This window comes from Gasterosteus aculeatus, chromosome 5 (genome assembly GCF_964276395.1).
Source record: "Gasterosteus aculeatus chromosome 5, fGasAcu3.hap1.1, whole genome shotgun sequence".
In the NCBI taxonomy this organism is placed as follows: Eukaryota; Metazoa; Chordata; class Actinopteri; order Perciformes; family Gasterosteidae; genus Gasterosteus; species Gasterosteus aculeatus.
The window spans coordinates 6,718,309-6,739,727 of NC_135692.1; the positions used below are offsets into that span (position 1 = coordinate 6,718,309).

The 21,419-nt window shown below is 47.0% G+C and overlaps 1 protein-coding gene across 1 annotated transcript; it reads left to right on the top strand.

Moving 5' to 3' along the window:
* Positions 1-153: 153 nt before the first annotated feature.
* On the top strand, positions 154-19,641 carry shisa8b (shisa family member 8b). Its single transcript, XM_040177352.2, has 5 exons — positions 154-517; positions 913-1,607; positions 11,310-11,434; positions 15,132-15,245; positions 18,453-19,641. The coding sequence occupies exons 2-5, from the start codon at positions 967-969 to the stop codon at positions 19,067-19,069; spliced, it is 1,497 nt and encodes a 498-aa protein (XP_040033286.2). The 5' UTR covers positions 154-517; positions 913-966; the 3' UTR covers positions 19,070-19,641.
* The last annotated feature ends 1,778 nt before the right edge of the window (positions 19,642-21,419 follow it).

A 21,419-nucleotide genomic window follows, 5' to 3' on the forward strand; every position in this document is an offset into this window, starting at 1 on the left:
CCCCCTCCCCCTCCCTCCCCCTCCGCACACTCTCTCTCTCTCTCGCTCTTTCCCATCCTCACACACTCTCTCTCACTCGTTCTGCCTATCTGGCGCTGGGAGAGGTAAACAGAGGAGGAGATCTCATTTGGTTCCTGAACTGTTGCAGCGATCAGTGCAGCCACACACACACAGACACACACACAAACTCACACAGGCTCACACAGCTCACGGGAGTCTCTGGACCAGTCTGGACGTCTGCCTGCTCAGACTGAGCAGTGGTTGATAAAGCAGTGAAGAAGAACAGGAGGGAGAGGAGGAGCGCGTCATCTTGTGTCGGCTGGATTCCTCGGATCGAGACCCCAACAGACGATGGAGAACACGCGAGCAAGTGCTGGGGGGAAAATGCTGCTGAGTAAAGTTTGTGGATATTTCTAGAGGGACCCTTGAACTTTGGGGAAGAGCTGCAGAGGACGGCCGTCTGTGTGCAGGTTGTGAGGAGGGAGCAGTGAGAACGCATTCACTGATCCTATTGAAGGTAAAAGCATGTTGAGCTATTTGTTTATGCTTACTTTTCTATGATTTGATGATGAATAGTCTACTTCATCCTTTTGAGAGTTGATTCTGAACATCTTATTTGCAATGAGATTCCCTTTCAGATGTAAAAGGTTGTATGTTACTTTATGGTAACACTCCACGAAAGAGACTCCCACTGACCTGTTTAGAACATCCTCTACCCTCTTTTCATTATCGACTCAATGAGCTCAATAGAAACAACATTTGTTAATGATTTTGGTTCAAATCAATGCTGTAAATCCATTTTCTTTTATTTGCATCTGCAAAACTAAAAAAAATGACTCATTACACTTATTTCATGGTAAAATAAGTACATCTGGATTTGATTTGATTTGATTTTCTCTCAAAATGTCTTAGTTTCCCGTCCAGCGCGTGCAGGCGAGACGTTGGGACAGTAGGGCTCTCAGCAACATGGCGGACACCAACCCTTCCTCCCGCCACCTTCTCCTCTTCTTCCTCCTCTCCTTCATTATTACTCGTCCTGCCCTCACCCAGGACCCGTCCGTCACCACGGTGACGGTAACCGGAGGAGACTCGTTAATCGTCCCCACAACGCAGGCCAACCAGACGACTCCAAGCTACGTGGAGACCACCCAGAACTCTCCCGTGGAGACGGGCCTGTCCACTCCCAGCAGCGGAGGGGACGCAGACGACGAGGACGTGCTTCCCTCCGGCGGGACTCGTTGCCAGGGTTACTACGACGTGATGGGCCAATGGGACCCGCCGTTCAACTGTAACGCCGGGGTTTTTCTGTACTGCTGCGGCACCTGCTTCTACCGCTTCTGCTGCGGGTTCCGGAAGCAGCGGGTGGACCAGAACATCTGCTCCAACTACGACACGCCCATCTGGGCCAACACCGGCAAGCCCGTGGCCGCCATCAACGAGGGCCAGGAGGACCAGGACCGCGACCGCACGCACCTCATTGTCTACATCATCTGCGGCGTGGTGGCCATCATGGTGCTGGTGGGCATCTTCACCAAACTGGGCCTGGAGAAGAGCCGTGGAGGAAGTGGAGGAGGAATGGGGGCGGGGCCATCGGACATCAACTCCAGGTGAGTGGCAGGAAGCTGTGTCGCTGTGTCAATCTGTCTGTCAACATATGTTACAGAGATTTAAGCGGATGGTTGTGTGTGTGTGTGTGTGTGTGTGTGTGTGTGTGTGTGTGTGTGTGTGTGTGTGTGTGTGTGTGTGTGTGTGTGTGTGTGTGTGTGTGTGTGACTGAAATTGCATTTGTGCGTGTGTCTTTTGATGCATTTTTGGTATGTTGGAAAGTTGGAAATTCTGACTCCACCCGGCAAAAATTAGACAGAAAATTGTAATATACGTACAGGAACATTTTTTAACTTGAAGCTTTGTGTTGACTTGTGCTGACATGTGTGCATGTGTTTGCTTGCACGTGTACAAACCGATCCCTTTTCTACCAAACACAGCTCACAGTATGAAGCTCACTTTGTCATGGTTGACTGCGAAGTTTGTCAAATTTATAGTGGATATGAAATTATTTTGTGAATGAAACCACCTGTTTGGTGTCTGTACGCAGACTGCAAGTATCACAATCTTATCTTGCTTTTTCTTATGTTGTTTGATTTTGTTATGATGTTTTTATGTCTCTAAAGATTTCATCTTTTTTTTGGTGCCTGTTTCTTTTATTCTCATACTTTCCATTTTTCATATTTGTATCTTACTCCTCGTGTACCATTCGCTTATTCGCATGACTTTAATTTATTAATTTATTATTAATTCAATTTAATTTATTTATTATAAATAAACAAAAAACACACGGACCAAACCATTTTTGCATTGTTAAGTGTTCGGTAGGTGTAAATGCAACAAGCCTTTCAGGTTCTTCTTTTAATTTGCCTCACATGTGTAAGATTTTGGAGTGAATCCCTTCTTAAATAAGGACCTGTCATTACATTTTGTCTCAATTGGCTGAAAAATGAAGAATCAACCTTGTGTAAAGCAGTTATTTATCACTTACAGTTTATTCCTTCAGTTTGAAACACATTGGAGCACACACACACACGCACACACACACACACACACACACACACACACAAACACACACACACTAACCAACTGTAGTTGGGCTAAATACTTGGTCGAGGGTTCAATCTGTTTGCCTCAGGAAATCATTACAGCTAACAGCGCGCAGCATGCGCTTCCATCCCTACGCAGCCCACTCAGCTGCGTCTCATTTCCCCCAGATCCTTGTTTCTGATCTCGCCTTCCTTCGTCTCCGTTCATCTCGTGCGGTTCGTTCCTCTCACCCTGAGCTTGGACGGAAGTCCTTGCTGACCTTCGCCCTGCGTCCCGTTCTCCAGCTGCCATCCACGGTTTCTGCTGTTCCTCTACTGCAGCCTCCTTTCATCTCTTTCTCTCTCCCAACGCGCCGATGTCGGGGTCAGCTTCAACCAATCACAATTTGCATTCACTCCTCTCCCTCCTCTTCCTCCCCCTCACCCCGCAGGGCCTCTCCCTCCTCTCCTGTCAGTCAAACACCTCTGTCATCTCTACCTCCCCCACTTCCACCCCCATACGTTCACTTGTTATTTAAGTGGCGTCTTATTCTAAATGAGACAACGCAGGCAGCCGCGCCCGCTGAGCGTCCGTCGGCCACCATCGCCGCCCGAGCGTCTCACGTTAACCTGAGCCACAAAACTCATTGGGCGGATCACACGCAGCCAGGATTAGTATTTCCTGCCGGGTGGCACCTCGCTGGAATAGAAACACTCCGGCTGCATAAACACACTCCCTCCTCGAGCCCGTCTCCACAGATTACCTTCCCCTCCCCGCGATTGAACGAATTTCACCAAGATTACAGCTTTACCATCTCTGGACTGCTCTGCCTGCAGGCTCATTTACTTATTAGCCCGCTGACATTAATCTCCGGTCCAAAAGCACATGTGCATCTCAGGCCTCATGTACTTCCCACACTTTCTGAGGTAAAATGCATAAATATGTACGTAGGCCCACCCGCTTTGGAGCGGGAAGCACAAAAAGCAACCTCCGCCCTGCACCTGCTCTTTCCTCTCCTTCCAGAGGGGAGATTAACACTCTGAAATCCCACCAGTTCTTCCAAATCCACTTCGGAAAGTTGAAATTGGAAGTGACCCTCCTCTCAGATTACCCTCCTCCCACACGCACACCTTCTACTAATGCATGAACCCAACCAGAGCCCGGTTCCCTGTGTTTGCATGATCCTCACGCAGCGAGGGGAAGGCAGCTCAGGTCACAGGTGTCCCGCCTAATGAAAGGCCTCAACTAGACCAGCGACGGCAGAGAATAAACAAACGCAGATGACCTTCACGATCAAGCACACAAACACGCGCACGCACTTGTAGTGATTTATAGTTCAGTTAAGAACTAGAATGATACTAGAGGCATTTAGGTTTCCACGAGCACGGTTCAGAGCCCCACAGGGAGGGGTCCGGATAGCCAGGAGGCCGGACGCACCTGCCGAGGTCACGTGGGTCGAACGGAGCGCGAGGCGGAGGGAGAGAGGCGGAGAGAGAGCGAGAGTGCACATGCGAATGGGGGCTCGTCAGTGCGTTCATGTGAAAGCGTGTGTTCATGTATGTATGGGGCCATTGTGACCCAGCCGTCCAGATGCTTTCATCAGGGTGAATTTAAAACATTACATGGAGCAAATATAGTCAAATTGAATTTTTCTTTGATCACTAACTACTTTTGTCATGAAATCAGTTGAAAGTGAATCAGTACGACGTCCATACATTTCACACTAAAACAATGATTCTGCATGCGTTCAATTCTGTATGTGAGACTGCATTTGAAAGTAGTTCATCTGCATTGTGTGCGTTTGTGTGTACATATTACAGGGCCCTTTCTAGCCATTATGTTACGTAATGAAGGGCATTGTCACTTAAAGGGCTTGACTGCTCTGCCCTGATTTAAGGCCGACAGATAAGCAATACTCAATAAAGCGCGGCCCATCATATGGACCACGGCCGCGCACGTCTCTCTTCCATTACACGCTCTGGCTTTGACAAACACACAGTAAAGTAACACCGGGATGTGCTTTTAATGGTGAATATTTCAAGGCCAACATGCGATTGTTAGTGACGGTTGAGCAATTAGTGCGATTCTATTGTGCTGTAAAATGACTTGTGTACACCATCACATAAACAGAGCCACATTCAGAAATATTCTACACTTTATAATAACTGCAGACCTGATGATTTATGAGAAGGCCATTCACTCGTTTATAAAGGGTCATGAGTTTTGATTTAGACAGATCAGATCTGCAGTGATACACAGTGCTTCTGGTTAAAGACGTGTTAATAAATGTCGGGATGGTCTGAATAACACCTCAATAAATAAGAGCTAGACAAAAACATAAAAACAAAGCAAGACACGCTAGAAGATGATACATGACGGGCAGAAGGATTTTCTCTATTAACGGCTTTCTACTGCATAGCATTAATACATGGTTAATTACACGTGTTATTATTACTTTTTGTCGTGGTTCCCTACATGACCAGTGTCTTTTCAACATAAACGTCCGTCTTCACAGGAAGTGGGCTCATAGGAGAAGACGTGTAGGACTCTGGTCTCCACCGACTGATTAACAACTCAATGAGTCAGATGGTGCAGTTCCCTTTTGGCTCTGAAGCAGCGTGGTGCTGTTGAGGAATGCAGCGGCCCTCCTGTGAGGAACATCTCACCCTTCACATCAGCTGCTGTGACCGGGTCTGACACGTGAGATCGTTGAAGAGCCGATACTTCATTGTAACACGCCGGCGGCCCTTTGACGGCATCTGACGGCTCGAGCGTGACGTCGGATTGACAACTCAACCAATACAGTTTCACAAAGTGCGCTTTCTTACAGAATAATACCTAAATTAATTTGAATTTGCATTGAATTTTATGTTGGAGAATTCATTTCCAGGATCCATTCGGAGGCATCAACACACCTGAGCCTATTGGACTCTTCCAGTCTATTGTTGTCTCCAGCTTCAATGAGACTCCCTCTGTTTTTGGGGGGGGGGGCACTCCAGGCAGGTAGCGAATAACACCCGTCTGAGCCTTAAATATCTGCCATGTAAGAAGTTTCCTCAAAGTCTCCTCCGCTCGACTCTCTCAGCTCCTCCGTCGCTCCTGCATGTGATCACCTGCAGGGTCGAGCTGTCACTCACCTGTCACCTCCGTCTGTGTGTGCGCGTGTGTGCGTGTGTGCGTGTGTGTGTGTGTGTGTGTGTGTGTGTGTGTGTGTGTGTGTGTGTGAGCACGCTTGCATGCACGCGTTCTTGCTCTTCAATTCAACGAAAGTGTGCACACGTATGCGCCTGCGTCACCACGCGCCACGATTCCTCCCAAAGTGAAAGGACGCATAAGTTGACAGCTCCCTGGCTCTATTGGATCTGACAATTCCCCCCCCTGTGGCCGTCTTACCTTCCTCTTTGCTCCTCTTTGCTCCTCTTTGCTCCTCTTGCTCAGCTGCGGGCTCGACCGGAATGTGGGTCAGTGCGCGCCGCCGCCAGGGTTCGGCTCCACGCGGCCTCCGTGCGTCTGTTTCTCAGGGTGAAGCAAAAGTTTGGAGGACGAGCAGCGTCTTTTCCCGACGTACCTCGAGGTGGTAATTTAGGAGGCTGTGTGAAACAGCTGATTTACCCTACAGCTTCAAAAAGACATGGAACCCGCCAAAAAACAAGAGGCAGATAATTAAGCGACTTGAAAGCTTTACTGAGCACAAAACTGTATTACTTCCATTTCCAAGTTGGGCCAGAGGGGAAGGCGACAAGTTGTTGTCGCATGTTTAAAATGTAGCTACAAAAAAAAGAAGCAAATCCAAACATTCAGGGGAAATTACAAGCTGCTTGTCAGCATGGAATCAAATCTAATCAAATCATTTCTGTCCAAACAGCCCACTAAAGGCTACACACTGTTCCTTTGAGGGAAAGCCTTGTTAAAATAAGATACAAATATAATTAGATGAGTTTAGATTTCAGATGTTTCAGCGGCACAACAACAGTTATAAGTAGTATATAAAACAACAATAAGAATAAGTAGGACATCATATATACAATATAAAAGCAAGTAAAAACGTGTCAGCTCTGTTAGAATAAAACAACCGTCCAGACTGTGTCTGCATCTCAGAGCTTAAACACATCCACAGTAACTATGTAGGCTTCTTCCAAACTGACAAACAACCTAAATGTCTCCATTTCGCTTAGGATATAAAGTTTATTGAAGAACATTTGTTTAAGTGTACTCTTGATTCAACAGCAGGCTCTAAATCATGTCTCTTCTCCTTTTAGGTGTTGTGTTGATTTTGCAGTATTACTTTTGAGAAAATGATTGCACCTAAAATACACCACATGGCATCTAATAGCAGAAGCATCCGACCCGCCTGAGAAACCCAAAACGTTGTGTGTGCGCGTGTGTGTGTGTGTGTGTGTGTGTGTGTGTGTGTGTGTGTGTGTGTGTGTGTGTGTGTGTGTGTGTGTGTGTGTGTGTGTGTGTGTGTGTGTGTGTGTGTGTGCGTTCGTATAAGAGGCGAGCTGTCATCTTCTCTCTCTCTATCAGTAATCGACAGCGACAGCGAAACTGGCTTTAACTGTACCTTTGATGAAAAGAGGGAGCTGTGAGTGACACGAGAGCAACGACGACAGACGGGCAACAAAGAGATTGTGACACGGAGACATCGCCCCCAGTCGTTTCCCTTTTTCACTGGATTATGGGAAGGTTTTGCATTCACAGATGAATTGCATGAGATCCAGTGGAGGGACGTTATGTGTTTGAGCTTTATCTGTCATTGAGTCTTTTATTCAAGCTTCTTTGTCACTTAATGTCTATTTTTATACCAGGTTGTTGGTAGAGATAAACAATTGTGAAATTGCATCCAGCCAGTGGATCAATAATATGTGCAATAAAGCATAAACAGGAAATGATGATGTACATAAAAGACGTGTGTATCCAGCCAGGACATCGTTACTTAAGAGTACCTAATGGGGTCTGCAGAGAGAGAGGGAGGAGTTTCTGTAATCTCGCTTGTTACGAGTCACTGAGTGTGTGTCTGATGAAGCGGATCTGGGTGGAGTAATGGATTGGTACAGGACATTAGCCGAGTCTCATCTCAATGTGGCTGTAATGTGGAAAGACAAGATGGAGGTACTGATGATCTCCGGCTCATCTCTGTTGCATAATGGGTTTGGTAACTGGGAAGTAACCTGAAGGTTACGCATGGGATTTTCTATCTAGTAGATAGTTGATAACGTTTCCCCAACGGCACAGAATATACATCACATCACATTACATGTCATTTAACGTTCGCTTTTATCCGAAGCGACTTACAATAAGTGCATCTCAACCATAAAGATACAAAAGAACAAGCAACAATCATTTCATCAAATAAGCTGATTTACAACTTGCTATAGATAAAAGCCATTACAAGTACAATTTAAGTGCTACAATTTGATTTTAGTCGAGGTAGAATCTTCTGTCACAGAGAAACAGGAATCGGTTTCGATCGATGCTTTTGCAGAAACTGCAGCATACATTCAGATTTTCCAAATCACACCTGCACATTATGAGAGAGGAAGAAAGAGCTGCCGGCAAATTTCAATTCTGACCTCGAGTGTTCCTTCAGACATTCACATGGTTCGCAGGGATTGCATTTGGCTTGGACTCATATTACGGGCTGGATCATTTATTTTGACTATTTGCATTATTTGTGAAGTAGTCAAGATGCTTCCAGCACTGAAAAACAATGACAGACGATTCAGACCGGCGAATGATGAGAACTATTTGGGTGTTTGGTCATTGTTGCAACTGAGAAGTCATAAACCAGAAGACTGATTTGATTAATGATTAACGGACGTGACGTCGGTAACAAGCACATCTAATGTATTGTAAGTGACGTCTTTGAAGAAAACAGAGAAACCACTTTCAGGTAAAGGGACATGATGGCGATAATGACGTCATGGCGATGAATAGAAACCTGCAATTTATTAACAAAAGCTGCACCTGCTCCTTCATAACATCAGTGATTCAGGCTTCATCGCTTGAAGCCACGACCGGCTGGTTCTGCCGATCCATCCCACCCAGAACGTTTTCATCTTTTAACAAGCCGCACACAACCAACTCTGTCAAAGGCAAAACCATCCCGCAGCTCAGCCAGCGCTCCGTCAACCCCACGCGGGCCGGAGACGGGGGGGGGGGCGTTTATTCGCTGCAGATTAAAAGTCCAAATCAGCAAGAAGTTTAAGCGGCGAGAAGAGAGCGTGGAGGCCCGAGGCCGCGCTCACCAATGCGTCACGGAGGGGATGAGGAGCAGAGGAAGAAGAACAATGCGGTTTGAAGAAGGGAAGGGGGGGGGGGGGCAACTAGGGCTGCGTTAAGGGAAGGGAGGGGGCACGAGGAGAGAAGACAACTGAAGAAAATGTGATTTTGATCAAACCACAGGGAAGAGCTTTTTGTTTAGAACGGGACGAACTGACGTCATAATCTAACGCGCGCAGACGTCAGCACCGTGCGTATGAAAGGACCCACGTTAAGATGATTAAGATCTGCATCCATTTGAATGAATGAATAGAATTATTCTGTCACAAAATACCTTTCCATAAATAGAGCGTAAGTCATAGAGGAGAGAGAGGAAAGCATGTCCATAAACACACCATTCATTTTAAAAAGGGGATTGATTCAACTACTAAAGCTCAAGGACACAAACACAAGCAGAAACCACTTGTCAAAATAACTTTGGCTGATAAAACAAGCACGTTTATGATATCTGACACGGAAACGGCTTCATGCCATCACCAAATTCCCCGGAAGCGACTTTCTGTGACACACAAACACTTTGTGGATGATCAGAGAGGCCGCGGGACTCACTCCTCTGCTTGGCAGGTTGGGTGTGAACAAACAGCCCCTGGCTGTCGCTGTCAGGTCGGTCACAGTGGGGGTCGAATGTGTTTAGTGCACCTGTACATATCCGTGTGAGTGTGTGTGTGTGTGTGTGTGGGGGGGGGGGGGAAGGATAGCCATGAGCTTCGTTAGTGTCTGAATTATTGATCAAGGGAGTGAATACCATCAAAACTAAATTCAGAGAATGCACAGGGAGCAGAAATGTGTTTATTCATAGTGACGTGTGCGCCTGTGTGTGTGTGTGTGTGTGTGTGTGTGTGTGTGTGTGTGTGTGTGTGTGTGTGTGTGTGTGTACGAGAAGCTGTCACTCTTTTGCATTTCTTGCAACAAGCCCCAAGTCCAAACATGAACATATTGCAGGAAATCTTGCCCGTATGTCGCTCAGCTGAAAGGCCGCCAGTCAAACACAGCTGACTGCAATTTCTCTTGAAGGACACACAGATATAAACGCACGTACACACTGACACACACAAACGCTGCTTCAAGATGAACCATTTTCACTTGGAAATGAATCCCAGCGAGCACAAACTGACAAAACTAAACCCAGTAATCCATAATGTTAAATAGTGAATGTGATGGTGGAAATAAACACTATAGTTGAAGGTCACACACAAAACAAATGGTATCAAAATAAAGGCGGCTGTTTCACCCCGTTCCCATTCGACAGCTAGACAGCTAGAAAAGGTTAATTGCTTGATGTAAATTGATGGACTGTCCAGCACTGTAGAGCAAAAGACGACAAATGCAAAGTAAGTAAGAGATCAAAAGGCTGTCGACAGCAGCAGTGTTTCCCCCGCCATTATAACAGGGGGGCGCCGCCCACCCCTCCCTGCATGTCTTTGTTCCTGTTTTGTTATATTCCCACGCGCTGCAGCTCCACACTGACATGAACATCGCAGCAGCAGGGCAGAGAGAACCAGAGTTTAACCATCTTATTTGTGTCCCCTCACAGGGGATTCATTATAGTCTGTCCAAGTCTCCATGTATCCGTCTATGTAGAAAGAGCGCCACCAGCACGCTGTTGTGGCTGAAAACGGTACTGCACCTGATTGACGTTGGATCAGACAGGGAAAAGGTACGCGAGGGGCCACCGGGGGTCAGAAGGGCCACAGAGTGCAGTGAGTAGTCTGCACTAATGAACTGATACAGGCTGAGTTACCACTCATTTTACATCATGTAGTACTTAGTCTTGGCACAAGTGTTTGCCTTTTACATTATATGCGGCCCTCACTCTTGATAAGTGCTTATTTCACGTTTCACGCGGTCTCACACTGGTGATCATCGTGATTTCTCTTCTTTTTTACACTGAGCTGCTAATTGCTACTTTTAATGGGTAAACTGGACATTAAGGTACTTCTTTAAAGACGCAAACAGTCATGTGGCCTTTGCTCTATAAAACAAGCTTCCACCGGAGTCACACACGCATGTTTGATCAGTTCCCCAAAAGAATCCCCCCCCCGAATGTGCTGGTGTCGTGAATCTCTAATGACAGAATCTACCTCAAACCCTATCACACAGACACCTGTGTTCACACTTCATAGATATCCGCACAACAAACACACACACACATTCAGACGCAGGCAGCCTATACTCTCCCCTGGGATGAGAGGATGTACCGTGAATGTAATGTTGAATCAAGTGTTAACAGTGTGTGTGTGTGTGTGTGTGCGTGTGTGTGTGCATTTCTGTCAGGGGACCAACTAAACACATCTGGATCCCAGATGTCCTAGAATCAAGCTGCGCATCGCCACCAACATCAACACGCATTCATCTTCCTCCCTTTTGTGCGAGTCATCAGGGCTCTGACAACAATCATTTACAGTCAGTGTGTGTGTGTGTGTGTGTGTGCGTGCGCGTGTGTTGTTCTCCAGGACTCTGACGGACCTGCTGAAGCAGCAGGGAGCTGAGGTGAGCTCGGTGGGAAACACGGCGGCCGGTTCGCCCAACGGAGAGCGTGCCAACGGCACCTCGGGCAGGATGCTGCGCAGTAGGAGTGGTGAGTTCTGAGAGACAGTGTGCGCACACACACACACACACACACACACACACATCACGAAGTTGCTGGTTTGAGCTGAATGAGAGTTGAATGAATATGGTTGATCTCAAAAGTAAATCAACATTAGTTCTTCGACTCAATCGTAGATTTCACAGCGGTGAATCATATGAACACATGTGCAGCACATATATCTACATTCCTGTTTACATTCGGTTTACCTGAAATTGCTTTTTAATGTTGTGCATGTGATAATAAAGAGGTTGAAGCCAACTCATTACTGATTTGAAAAATTGTAACTCTAATAAATACAGATTAAATTACTGTAACTTTTGCAAAAAGCTGCTGCTTGTTGGCTTTGCAGTGACCTTTACGTCCCGGCAGGTTTTCTTCATCCTCCCTTTCTCACTTCTTTCCCTGAGCTCACTCCAGCTGTTCCTCCTGCTGCTGCCCTCAAAACGGCTTAAGTGATATTTTAACAGTGTGCTGGCACCACCGACTGCTCGGGGATTTACGTTTCCGTCTAGCAGCCTCTGCGGGGCCACACACCCTAAATCCGCTGCATATTTATCAAGCACATGGAGGAATCTTGAAATGGAGCCAACATGTGGCAGAAAACGGGTAAATGTTGGCATGCGACACAAGTGACTCCACTTCCTAGTGTGAACCGGCAGTTTAGTGAAAGGCCGCGGACGTGGCAGAGACATCAGTGATGACACCTATTGGTGTCGGTGAGTCCATCATCCGTGCACATAAACCCTGTGGCCTCTTACAATGCAGAAAAACAGTGGGCTGCTTTGTGACATAAAATAACGTGTTGTATTGTATTTGGTCACAGAAGACGGTCAACATTTGACGGTTGACATGACGGTGCATCACGAATCACCTCCCACCGGAACAACTAGAGTTGCATGAATAGTTTTTGCTTCATTTGTCTTAGATGCATCATGCAGATACAGAATGTGATGCAAAATGTTCCCTGATTGTCCCACGGGACAAAGCGGAGCAGGAGATGGATTGCCTGGGCAGGAAACTGATGAACAGTATTGGTTTTTCCATACTGGACAAGGTGGAAAAAGTAATGCTCTTCACACAGAGTAATTAAACACATTTGAAATGGTTGGAGGCGAGTGTTAAAAGGCCGACTGCCATCATCCCTGTGGCTGTGCGTCCCTTTAAAGCCGGACGTTGTAGCTTTAGATTGAATAGAGATGACAAAGAAAGGTTTAAATCAGCAGCCATAAGAGACAGTGCCTGGATCGCTTGGTGAAAATGACCATTTTGAGGCTGCTCCTGTAGTTTTAACCGAGGTTACCCAGTAACAAAACCCTCCTCCCAAATGTCCCCGTCTCTTTTGTCTTATACTGTGTGTTTTGGAGGTCAGAAGATCCCAAAAACAAAACATCCTGCACTCTCAACTCTTCGGGGGGGGATTGCGAGAGACGAGTTACGACTTATTCAATCACCAATCATCTCTGCTAGAGTCTTTGCATCACGTCCATTGTTCGGACTAAAAGCATGTGTGTGACCGGCTCAGCAGATCAGAAGGCGAGCGAGGGTTACGCGGCGCGTACGGGTGGGAGAGGATTGTGTGTGTCTGCTGTGACTCCGCTGCAGGAAACGTTGATGCTCACAGACACACACACACGAGCCGTCTCACGGATGAAGGACACGCTGTTGCTTTCTAGCTTTATTCTGTGCACTTCGCGACACACCGGGGGGCCGGGGGGGAGACGCTCGGCGTTCATCTCGGCGATGACAGATGCAATGCACTCTCTCCTTTGTCACTGGCCCACAGCGCTTTAAGGCTGCCTTTGTGTATCGTCACTAAGATGCACGTTCACACACAAAATACGTAACATGTAAAGAAAAACATGCAGAGCCCACAGCAGGCAGATGATGCACAGAGAAAGGAATGCATTACATCAAAAAATGCTTCAAGAACTTCTATAAACTGGAACTCTTCTTACAGTTTTTTTCGATTGCTAAACGACGATGTGCAAAACTCTTAACTCCAGTCCAACAGTCACCTGAGCTAAACAGTTCACATCACCTGCAAAACTCACTCCAAGCAACACAACTCTTAACACACGGATCAAAACCGGCTCAGTGCAGCAAACACGTGCACAAGCCTCAGTGAGAGAACACACACTGTCACTCAGAACACACTGAGAGTAAAAACACCAACACACAAAATACTAACTGTTCATCTTTACACTTTGAACCATTTCAGTGACTTCATACAAAGTAAGATTTTCTTCAAAGAAAAGAGTGACATTCTTTCACATGATTTATGGAAATTTTTAACAATTCTTTAAGGTAAATGAAAATTAGCAGTTTGCTTCAATAGTCTGTAGTAATTTACGGAATTACAGTAATGAGAAAAAAAGGTAGAAACTAAAAGTACAGACTGTAATTCAAACAAATAACTGAGGGCTGATCCTGCCTCTCTAGCATCAGGCCACAGGTTTTCATCACCATCACATCTAATGTTCTCTCTCCATGAACCTGGGGAAGAACCTTCTGGAAGCCTTATCCATCCCTGGCAGTCCTCACGAGTCCTCCTCGTGTCCTCACATCCGGCTTCCAAAAGAGACATTTGGTCATGTGGGTGGTGACCGAACACTTTCCACCTCCAGGCAGAGGAAAACTCCTCTCACCTGTTTGTATGATGGAAAACATGCATCACAGATGCCACTGTGGATGTTTGCAGATTGGGTTTCACCCTCAACTCTCTCAGTGAGAGACGTGGTTCACCACATGGTCTATAAGTGAAGCCCTTATTTCATCTGAAATAACAGCTCTTTGTCTTCGTTGTCTCCCTCCACCAAGCCGTCTTCCTTGTTCCATTTCCAGAATGAGTCTTTCTGAGCTCTACCTATATTTGCTGTAATATAAAATGAAAGGAAAAACGAACGAGAGTTCGGTCCACATGAACTGCTGCTGTGCAGACTGCAGTTAGAGTTTTGCACATGTGACTCTGGTTGTGCCCGCTGTCGTTTAGCAATCTAAAAAAACTGTAACATGGACCTTTTCCTCATAAACCGCTAATCTGGCACATGCTGAGAGGTCGGCACCAGCTGAATTACACCGGAGGATTTTCCTGCACACACACATGCGCACACACGGATTGTTTGGATGTATGTTTGCGTGTGTGTGTGTGTGTGTGTAAAATGTATGTGCACAAATGTCGTTACTGTACAGACTAACCCTTGACATTTCTCCACCCCTCTGCCTTCTTCTTACTCCCTCACACATTAAAATCCCACGTGACTCACAAAACACATGCACACACGTGCACATGCAAATAGACCTGACATGACAAATTGTCAGGCACTGAAACAGCCACACACACGTGTGTGTGTGTGTGTGTGTGCGTGTGTGCTCATCCATCCCTCAGGCTGAGATCAAGTGTTCTGGCTGCATCGATGGGCTTCATTAATACTAATAGTCAGGGCTGCATCCTCTCAGCTAGTTCGCTCCATCGTCCATTAACCCCACTTCGTTTAGGCCGTCGGGGTCGGGACTCTTTCCTCACCCCGACTCCCCGCAGCCCGGAGGGAGAAAACACTGAAACACACTGAGCTGACAACCATCTACGGACATCTTTAAAATAAAAAAACACGACGCACTCTGGACTTCTGTAGTATTCCAAAAGAACAACAACTCACAATGCCTGTGTCTCCCTTTCTCCTACCAGAACAGTACCAGATGAGTAACTCGGCTTACGGGCCGTTTGGACAAGGGCTCCCCCACCCACACAGGAACCACAGCACGGCGGGACTGAACAAGTACACCTCCCTCAAAGCCGTGGGTAAGTCACACACGCAGCCATGACGCTGACGCCAACAGGCACAGTAACCTTTGCGGTGCCGTAGGCTGCAGGGCGGGAGGCGTCACCTGGCGAGTGTCGGCTCTGATCATGAAACCCGCGCTGTTCCAGTCGGTGGTGTGATCGCTCGCACATGAGCAACCGTCTGTGTGTGTGATTAATCCATGAATGGAGGCCTGAAGTCCAGCCACGAGAACCGAAAACAATGTGTACACCAAACAAAGACATTTAAAGCTTGTTTTTACAGCGTGTCTCTATTTCTATTTCTAACATTAATGCTATTCACCATTTTTCACTTCAACTTGCACACAAACAAGTTAGAATACGTTTTCATTGGTGGAATTGTTCTAATGCTGCTTTCATGAATGTTTTGGGGAACGAAAAACAAAAATCACTCCCAATGTGTAAACTTCCCACAACGTGGTTAATTCATTGATTCCTGCAAGCTCTGCATGAGAGCCGGAGTAGTGCGGCTCATGACAATATTCCAAACTACCTGTAAGTCAGCGTGCGGTCACCTGAAACGCTGCTCTCTCACTGCACACACGCAGACACACACACACACACACAGGGGCTAGGATGCTCGCTTTGGAGGACACTACGCTTGGTTCTGTATGTGCAATTTACAAGCACTGGCATGTAAATGAATGTGAAACCAAATTGAAACTTGTCTCCAGCCACAATGTGTCGCTGTGTGGGCACACGCAGAGATATAAGAGAAATGACCTTATATATGGTGCACTGGTTACCAGTGGCTTCCTCATTCTTTTCAAAGCACTGGTATTTGTACTGTGCTGCAAACAGATGAGGTCCAGTCTACAAACCGTACGTCCCTGTCCGCTCACTTCGCGCTGCATTAATCTGCCTAAACACGCAACAACATCCCCACTGAATGAGCCCCCCCAGTGACAACAAGACCGCCCAACGTCTACGCGGCTTCCGACGCAAACCAAAAACACTTTATCAGCATTCAAGACGGCACGATAGCACTTTACACTTGTAGAAATTTGTTACACTTTGTTACTTGTTATTCTGGGTCTGAATGAAAGCGTCAGCTAAATGACACGTAACGTAAATGAAACATAATAATTGTTGCGGTTCTGAAAACAAGAGCAGACGATACCCAAAGGCCAACGTAGTTCTCAACACGCTTGGGGGGGGGGGGGGGGGTTCTATATGGTGACAATCTCCAACACAGATGCAACTACATCAAACACTGTTAAAAAAACTAGTGGCACAGCACGCGATTAAAAAGACACCTTACAGTCTCACAAATGGACACAAATGTCTTTAGGCACATCTTTACTCAATAATATATATTTACCTTTTTTCGGGGGAACTTTTGGTCGGCTCTTAATGCCTCAAGATGTCATTTTGTAAGGGCGCCAGAGAGAGTCTGCAGGGTTTTAACCAGGTTGTTATGCAAACGGTGTGTACGTGTCAGCAAAGGTCACACATACGTGTGCTGTGGTCCTTGAACAGTAGAGGGTGTAACGGCGTAAAGACCAAAACCTTCAAATGAGCCAAAGGCAAATCACTTACTGGTCAAGGTTGATTGTTTAACCTTTATTAACCGTGGAAGGTTGACTGAGCTCAAGAGCAAAACACTCTTTTCTCAGCAGAGACAGAGCAAAGGCTCCAGACCTACGCCAGGTAATTGATGTCAGCCTTAACTGGCTGTAAATGTGATCTCACGGTGGCATTTAATGCATCCAGTTAAGTAATTATAAAACACAAATTCACTTTAAGGGAGTTCAAATACAATTGATGGCTGTATGCTTTAGAATAAATATTCAGAAGTGGTTGAAGAGTATCACCATCATTAAAAAAGGCATCAATGGACAAAGGCGACTGCTTTGGACAAAATAGCCTGTAAACAGGACTTTTAGATATTATACAACTTCAAAAGATCTTTCTTCAATTTTTTTTATTTTTCAGCTGTAAAACCAATAGTTGCATTTGAATAAACAGCTGTTCTTTGAGGAGTCCGACATTCGGACAAAAATGATAAAACCCACAGAGACAAGGTCACTGTTCACGTCGCCGGCAAGCTGGCGGCGATGACCTCAGTTTATGGCTTATTTAAATGATTCCCTCTGACATCTATGCCAGCCCATGACACACACTTGCATACGCGCGTGCCCAGTCTGGACTTGCGGCGAGGTTATTAATAAACCTTCATTGCAATGTCCCTGCATACCTTTACCTCCATCTTCCCCGGTGCACTCCTCAGTTTCTCCCCCCTGGTCGCTCTCCCGGCCCTCGGCAGCAAGAAAGGAACACCGCTACTCCCCCCCACCCCCCCAAGGTCAAAGACCAATCGGACGTTCTTAAATTGTTCAAACCGCCCCTCTCTTCCTCGCTGTCCTCTGATTCTCTCTGAGTTGGATCTTCCAACTCATTCAAAGTACTTTGATAAATTTCACCTTTTCTGGACGCCAAAAGTGCAGGAAGAAAATGTTCCCTCTCGTCTGTGGTTCTGAAAACTCTCGCTGCCCCTTCCTGCTGGACCCACTGCCTTTACACTTTTTAATTATTACTTGATAAACGATCATATTGTGCATGAGCTAACATTAGCCACCACAAGCTACTGGTCATAACAGAGCAAGTGAGGCTTAAAGGGGCAAAACCCATGAATGCATTAAGGTGAGAGCAGGTTTGATATGTGAGAAGTTCTATGGTGTCCCTTTAAGAGCTGACGGGTCGGAGCCTGGAGGCCTAAATAAAAATGCATCATGGATTACTTGTGGGATTCTGCAATGACACGCTCTGTGTTTACACACTGAAAGTTCACTGAAGTCTACTTCTGCACGTGACTCAGAACCGCATCCGTCTGAGACAAATCGAAAGTGACTCTTAAATATAAACACATTAAACAAATATAGCATGTGTTTGCTGAAATGGCCTAATTGTTAAATGTTAAGAACAGAGCATGGTAAGAAGATTACTTTGGGGGGATGTTTGGTGGGGGGGCAACCGCCCAAGATACACAAATAAAATCCCACCGAGGACTCAGCCTTTTAATCGGAGCGCTCGATACTTTCTATCTTTGGTTTCTACCAGAGTTCTGTAAACTGTTGTTTCCAACACGTCAGTGACAGTTTAATAATTCACACCCAAATGAGTCTAATGTTTAGTTCGGCTGACTGATGAATGACACTTTTTCTCGCCTCCTCTCCTCCGTTGCAGCGCACAGCGCGTCTCGTACCTACTACAAGAGCTTCCCGCTCATGGACTTCTCCCAGGACCAGCCTGTGGCCCCACCCAGCTTCCAGCCCGTGCCCGTGCAGCACAAAGAGAAATCCTACATCCACCAGCCCGTGTCGGCGCACCACGACCTCCACGCCCCCCTCTCCATCTCCATCCCCTCCGACCACCCGGAGCAGTCGCGCCTGCCCAAAACCACCACGCACCCGCTGCTCTCCGGCTCGGCCTTCAAAGCCTGGGAGTCGACCGGGCGCCACGTCCAGAGACAGGCCTCCGCCCCGGCACACGCCACCTCCACCGCGCAAAGCTCCGGCCGGAGGCACGGCTACTCCACCCGGAGGCAGCGGAGTATAGAGAACATGCAGGACCTCTTTGGCCAGCCCTACGGAGGGATGTATGGAGCAGGTGGAGGGGGCGCGGGGCCGGGGCAGCAGCCCATACTGGGGCAGCAGCACGTCCAGGGGCAGCACATACAGGGGGGGCAGCACATACTGGGAGGGCAGCACGTGCAGGGGGGGCAGCCATCCCAACCTTCCTACTACCACCACAACAGGCAGAAGAGCTACTCCACCCACAGCTCGACTGAGGTGACCGTCTGAGCGCCAGGCGTGGGGGAGCGGCCCGCTGCACACGGTTACATACTAACAACATACTAACCAGGAGCTTTGGTGTTAGCTAAATGCCAGGGTTTGGGACAGTTGGAATATTAAACACGTTCAGATTTAGATGAAGATGAAAAGGACTGTTTTTTCGATAAGATTCAGGAGAAAATCAGCGTAGCAAAACCCACCAGTCTTTTAGGTAAAGGTCACTGTTGTAACTCCAGCTTTACTCCTGTAAAGGGTATTTTACATTGATCATATAAAGTATATACAGACAGGGCTGAAAGGACGCCTGTCACTCTCAGGCTCCCGTTTGTCACACAGCCGCAAAGGTTTTTCTGGCTTTAACACGGTTGCAGGCCTCACAGGACCAGCATGGGAAACCAGAACAAGTCTCATGCACCTGATCTCAGAGCAGGCGGGCTCGATTCGGTCTCTGAATAGGTCTCACATGCCGGATCCCTTTCAGAAAGCCTTTGTGTTCTCTTGGTGAACCCAGTTGAAATTGTGTACGCTGGGTCATCAGCACGGCAGAAGGAGTAGTTTGAATAAAATAACCCTTCCCATCCTCAGGGCCATCGCATTGCTTCTGCACTACTCCGTTGGGCCCAGAGTCGTTCTTAGGCTCATTCACAGAAACGAAAGAAGATAATAACTTATTTAAACAGCGTTTGAACCTTGATTTAAGGGTTGGTAGTGCCAACTGCCGACAGTTAATTAAGTTACAGACGTCTCTTTCCCGACGCAAGTCTCGGGGACGGCGTCACGTCACGGACTCTGACATTTTAAGTCCTCACACCTAAAAGTGGTGTCAATCTTCTCGTCTGACTCTAAATGCATGAATGCCAATGAGCATGTTTTCCAAACGGTCGAATTGTTTGCGCCTGCACGTAGCAACAGGGAACCAAACATTAGAAAGCTAATTAGAGCTGAAATGTATCAGAAAAAAGTCAAAGTAACCTTATTATGAATACTGGGATAATTTGCGTTTTGGCACAATCTTGAGACGCGTTTGGTTGAGAAGTTTCATATCTCCAGTTTTATTATTTTTGGCAAAATTGTGAGTTCATCTTGCTTTTGTCGGTTTCCGATATGAAGACCAAATCTTTATCTTTACTTTAATAAGCATGAATGGAGCCTAAGGATTTAAAGTGAAAAAGTTAGAGCAAAGTAAATGGTAATTACACAAGTATTTAAGTATGATGCCTAAATCCAAGTTAGTGTTTATTTGAGACTACTTTCACATTTCTCAGTGCAATCTACACATCACACACATTTAAGGTCATCATAACTCATCTACCAATACCCGATCATTCATAAGGTCCTTCCCAGGCCCCATCGATGCCTGTGTGCAGTTTGCTCCTGTCCCACTATTCTGCATTTCTCAGTCTACCTCCACGCACAGCTGTTTCCTCCTTGTTTCTTTCTCACCCCTCTCCCACCCTCCCTCCCTCCCTCCCTCCCTCCCTTCCTCCACAACCCCGCGCTTTACGCTCTGCAACATCGGGCCAAGCATACAGGCACGGCGCCCCCCGGGGTCACATTAACTCGACGGCGAGGACAATGGCGCCATCACGTCAGCTCCCATCAGCCTCCATCCCCACCAGGGAGAGGGAGAGGAGGGAGAGGGAGAGGAGGAGAGGGAGGGACAGTGTGGGAGCCGGAGGCTGCAACTCTTTAGAAACGAAGAGAAATGTGGGAGAGCGATGAGAAAAATAGAAAAACAAATGAACATGGCCGTGCGTTTTGTTTTTCCTCGGGGGATGAGGGGGAAAGGGGGGAAGGGGAAGTAGTCACAGTGGATCTGCGCCTCTCGCCGCTCAGGGTGTGCGGACGTGTGCGGATGCCTGTGTGCGATTTCCAACCTCGGGCAACATTGCAGGGGAATTCACCGAGGCACTTCCAGGCCCGGAGCGTTGGGGACGTTTCTCCTGTCGGCCCTGAAGCTTGCACAGCGGGCGGCTGCTCCGGTCAATGCAGCAGCAGCAGCAGCAGCAGCAGCAGCCACCGGCCTGTTTAAGGTTCATGGATGTAACGCCCTCAGGAAACGCACAATGAAGTGAACTGTTAACAATGACGGCAAGCATCTCCAGAGGAGCTCCCGTTAGGGTCTGTGCGAGGGGGGGTGTTAGGAGGATGAGCAGGTGATAACAGGTGGAACAAAAGCAAGAAATGGACACATCATACAATACAGTATAAAACACAACGCTTCGAAAACGAGCAAACCCCTCCTTGCCTCTAAAATACACCCGTATCTACATTATTACATCATTGAATTTAACAATATTTACCCAAATCAATCAATCAGCTTTGACACTTCCAATCCCATGCAGGTCTTATCTGCAGT

Excerpts from the sequence above, each read along its gene's own strand:
- shisa8b (XM_040177352.2), top strand. The coding sequence starts at position 967 with ATGGCGGACACCAACCCTTCCTCCCGCCACCTTCTCCTCTTCTTCCTC. Across the intron at positions 1,608-11,309 it reads CCATCGGACATCAACTCCAG|GACTCTGACGGACCTGCTGA; the intron begins GTGAGTGGCAGG and ends GTTGTTCTCCAG. Across the intron at positions 11,435-15,131 it reads GATGCTGCGCAGTAGGAGTG|AACAGTACCAGATGAGTAAC; the intron begins GTGAGTTCTGAG and ends TTCTCCTACCAG.